Source organism: Uloborus diversus, chromosome 9, assembly GCF_026930045.1.
Source record: "Uloborus diversus isolate 005 chromosome 9, Udiv.v.3.1, whole genome shotgun sequence".
Classification (NCBI taxonomy): domain Eukaryota; kingdom Metazoa; phylum Arthropoda; class Arachnida; order Araneae; family Uloboridae; genus Uloborus; species Uloborus diversus.
In genome coordinates, this window is record NC_072739.1 from 59,840,214 (window position 1) to 59,845,026 (window position 4,813).

The 4,813-nt window shown below is 30.0% G+C and overlaps 1 protein-coding gene across 1 annotated transcript in view; it reads left to right on the plus strand.

Annotated features, from left to right (window-relative positions):
* Positions 1 to 4,813, plus strand: part of LOC129229470 (la-related protein 7-like) — a 28,007-nt gene that overhangs the window by 21,159 nt on the left and 2,035 nt on the right. The window contains exons 10-12 of the mRNA XM_054863784.1: positions 178 to 406; positions 762 to 912; positions 3,304 to 3,398. Of these exons, the coding sequence (XP_054719759.1) occupies positions 178 to 406; positions 762 to 912; positions 3,304 to 3,398 (475 nt within the window). The remainder of the gene's footprint in view (positions 1 to 177; positions 407 to 761; positions 913 to 3,303; positions 3,399 to 4,813) is intronic.

The following is a 4,813-nucleotide window of genomic DNA, read 5'->3' on the forward strand; positions in this document are numbered from 1 at the left end:
AAAGTTGTCCTCTTAACATCTAAACACATGTGTGCAATTTATAACTTCTAGCATTTTGGTTCTACAAATAGTTTCTACCACATACTCTTGCGTAAAGTTTTTAATAATGTTATTTTATTTTTGTGTATTAAATCCATGCTTTGAAAATCCTTTTTGTTTGTCATAATTTTGTTTCAGAGCTGAGTGGAAGGCTTATCGAAACAAATATCTTGACTTGCAAAGATCAACCATGTCATACCTGAAAAAAACAGTTATGCTTCAAACACAGGAATTGAAAGAACAAGACACGATGTCCAAATCAAATGATACCTCAGCAGAAGGCCAGAAAAAAGGGCTACATTTTCAGCCAGGAGTTATACTTAAAATTAAATTAGGTGAACCTGTGAAAAATTCATCTGATATTAAGGTATATCTTTTAATCTCAGGTATACTGTATGCATTGTAATAGTTTATGTAATCTTATCATGCACCGAAATGTTAACTATTTTTTTTGTTTTAAATTCAAGAACAGAAAATATTGACTCTTGTTCTTCTAGTTTGAAATGTTTGGTAGTTATTCTGCATAAATACTGATATGGTGAACTTTATATTTAGTTATTCCAAAAGCTAAATTGGGACTATGAAATTTACTAAAAATTATCTATAGTAATTATCTGGAACTAATCAAACTCATAACAAAAGAGGTGATTTTAATATTTCAGTTGAGCTTATGCTAGTATTTTTTTATCTTATATTCATCTATGCCTGATTGTATTTTTTAGGATCAGGTGAAAGCAAATGCAATAGTTGCTTATGTCGATGCTCCTATTGATGAACCTGAAATTTTTGTTCGTTGTCATAATTCTGAAGAAGCTCAAGCCATCCTTAGCGAAGGGAAACTCAACCAATTGGGCAATGTAGAATTACTTGAAAGTAAGAATTTTAGCAAACAATTTTTAGCAATAATTGCAGTTGCACAAGGAATAATATATGGGTTATTTTCTCAATGTTTTGAATTTCAATTTCTTTTCTTATGTCTTTCACAAAAGTATTTTAACTCAAAAGCGGTAATAGAAATCAATTTTAAAATGTGGGTCATTAGTTTCTTGTCTTTGACCAACTTTTTCTCAACTTTACAGCATTATAAAAGTGCAAAAGAGATAAAAGCATTTATCATAATATAGTGTGACTATTTACAATAAGCCATTGTGTAATTCAAAATTTTCAATTATTTTACGTGTTTAATTGTCGACAACATGTTGCAAGTGTCTCCAGTTATTTTTTAAATTATTATAAAATTTAATTGCTAAATCAATTTTTCTAGTTTCTGAGAAGATAATTTAATCTTTGAAATGCAGTGCATGATTTTATTAAATGTAACTACTGTACCTCCAAGTATTTTCCAACATATTGCTGGTAGTTGAAAATCACATTTTTAGTTCTTAACTAGTCCCCCCCCCCTAGAAGCCTTCCTTTTAATTTCAAGTCCCTGAAAGACAATTTTCAAACTCAAATCTCTTTTACTTTTGTAGGGTTGCCTCTGGCGACTAAAAACCGATTTTTGCAATTATTTCTGACTATAGTGACTAGGGCGACTTTTTTGATCAAAAAAGGCGCAAAAGCAAGTATTTTTTTTTAATTGGCAACTTTTTACAACTTTAGGCATTTATTTTTTCATACATTGTAATATTCATTGGTGAAAAAATTAGAACGACGATTTTGTGCTTATCAGTTGCATTCAGTGACATCACAAAGATCTCATCATGTATTTTTCTGCCAATAGCATTCCCCCGCATTAAACACGTTGTGCGACAAAGGACGCATGCAAACATGGAACCCCCTTCCATGGCAGGAAGAAAGCTGCCCTATGGGTAGGAAGAAAGCTTGAATCTTGTTGATCAATCTTATTTTCTTAGTATAGGTTCGATATGCTCAACACATGCTTCGAGAAAAATACTTCCCTGGATACAGAACTCAACTCAGATGTTACTCTGAGGAGACTTTTTTTTTACATTTCATGCTACTAAAGCAACTATTTTGAAGGAAAATTTTGATAGTTACCCTACTTAAAAATTAAAGTTTCATTTTAAAATTTTCCTGTAACCTCTTTTATGCCTTTGTATTTTGTTCCCAACAAAATTGGAATGTGTTGTTCACACCCCCCACCACAATAATTTGTTAATTTTGAAACAAGTGGTGCACAACAGCTAGAGGAACAAGGCATATTGAAACATTTAGAATTTTGATACCTTTTCTCCCTAGGAAACTAAAAAACCTGTGGGAAGCTCAGTTAAAACCACCCACTAAAAAGAATATGAATAACTAAAGCAAAGTATTTAGCATTTAGGCCTAAACTATCGTTTTGTAATATTCCTTGTATTTTTCCAAAATGCTGGAAAAAATATTTAAATTTTTTGTCACATTGCTCTATGCTTACTTTTCTTTTATTAATTGAAAGAAAAAGTTTAAATAAATTTTTAAGTCTGAGGACAAGAATTACATTTTTTTCATGTACTTTTAATCGTGTAAAATCGGTATTAAAATATTTTCTCCTTTTTTTTTCTAATCATTTATTTTAAATGCATTGTAGGATTGAAAAAAAAAAAAAAAAAAAAAATATATATATACTTATTTCATACCGCTTGCGAAATTCCAGATGTTGAGAAAACCATTCATATGCTTTGTTATGAGTTTTTATAAGGTGTGAATAGAGAAAAATGAATTTTTTTAGTGATTCACTTTATTTTTTTATTCATTCACTCTTTTATTCACTCATTTATTTTTCTTTATACATTATTTAATTAATGTAATTATTTATTTATTGCTTCATTTTATTTCACTTATTCGTTCAGCCTTTTATTTACTCATTAATTTTATAAAAATATTTTTTATATCGAATATAAAATATTTCATTTTTCACTTTGACCCATGAAAAAGAAGTGACCCTCTTTTTTTTCTTTCTTTTTTGAAGGCGCAAATTTCCTGAAATTTTTTTAAAAATTATTTCAATGCAAGTCTTATTACAAAATATAATGTTCTTTCTTTACATACTGTAACTTTCAAAACAAATTTCGAATTTGTTTAGTTTGAAAAACTCAGTCATCTTTGTTTCACTTTGCCCCACATTCCCCTACATCTACTCTTAAGGATGTTTAAATAAATATACTCTTAAAACTAACATCCTTTTTTTTTAATTATGAACGTGTTTCACCAATGTAATCTATCATCAATAGTGACAGACTAATACTATTTAATAAAATGACCTTCTTAAATAATTGTGTTTCTGCAATCTGCATTTTTTAAAATAATAACTTCATTTTGTAGATTTAGATGAATCGAAATACTGGGAAAAAATTGAAAACGACAGAAAAGTTAAGCTAAGCAATCCTGTGATACGCAAGAAAAGAGGAAGAGATAAGGTAGGCAAATAGCTCCTTTCCAAAAGCATAAGTCATTCATGGTCACTTTGAGCCACAATTTCTCTTATTTTAAACTTTTCCATTCATATTTTAATAGTTATATTGTTTTTGTTGGTATAAAAGTAAACGATAAACACTTCTAAATCATTGTATAGTTCAGTGGGGCCGACTCCATGGGGTCTTTTTTTTTTTTTGAAAAACTGAAGTGTTTCCCCCCCCAAATATTTTCATCAATTTTTATTTTTGGAAAATGTAAAATCCAATTAATGCAAAGTACCCAGCAAGCTTTAGAAATAAATTACAGATTAATAAATTTTCAAACCCTATTATTTTATGTACTCCATATTTCTTTTCATTCATTAAAAAAAAATGATGCAACATATTTAATCAATGCAGCTGTTCCTATTAGTACATAAATGTACAAGACAGACCAACTAAGTTTTTTGAAAATTACAGGAAGAAATAATCCAAGTAGTTCATCTCTATTTATTTCCTTTCATTTCTCTTTCACATTTCAAAATAGCCCAAAAGGCATATTTCAGCCAAAACTTTATTCTATGACCTAATTAACTTAATTGAGATCTATAGCGATAAATCATATATCATTGAAACAATCTGTAGTGTATTTAAATCTTAACTCTAGAATATTTAAATGCCGAAAAAAAACAGGGTTTTTTTAATAAGGAAATTTTATTCCTAAATGCATTAAGCCAGAAGAACAATTGAAAACATACTGATTGTCTTAAAGCCTATTTATATAAGTGCTCTTACTGATTCATTTGGTAAATTATCACATGATCTGTAACTTTTTTTTAAATCTTAAAACAAAATATAAGGTGATCTTTTACGTTGTGCAATGTACATTGAACTTGTGATTCATTTGTAGACACATCATTCTCCGAGGGCCCGCTGTGCCTGTCAAGCGACTAAACCAGATTAGGAACCACCGGCATTTGCAGATATAGTAGACCCTCGTTATACGCGGTTTAAGATTTGAAACCTTTGTTTTATTTTACACAGATGAGTTTCGGTTTTACACAGATGCGGCAATGCAAACACATACAATTTTCCCCTCTTTCAAAATCCAAACTCCTAAAGATTGCAGTTTACACGTCATAAACTGCATTTAGGAGTGCTAATTGAGCTTGGGCCACTCTGGAGATATTTTATGTGATTGGTTCCTGAGCTCTTCCCAGAAGAAAAGTTATTAAACTCACACGGTTCAGAACTCACTGTAAGAAGAGCTTTTAGGAGTGACAAAGGTCAAATACCAACGACTATGCCAACATCGGTGACACAGAACCAAAAACATTCATATTGAAAATTTTGAGCCATTCCTAGGCAATAGAAATGATTTTTCTGATTTGTTGGTGAAGGAAGATTCTATCATGGAAATGATGCAAGTGATCATGGAT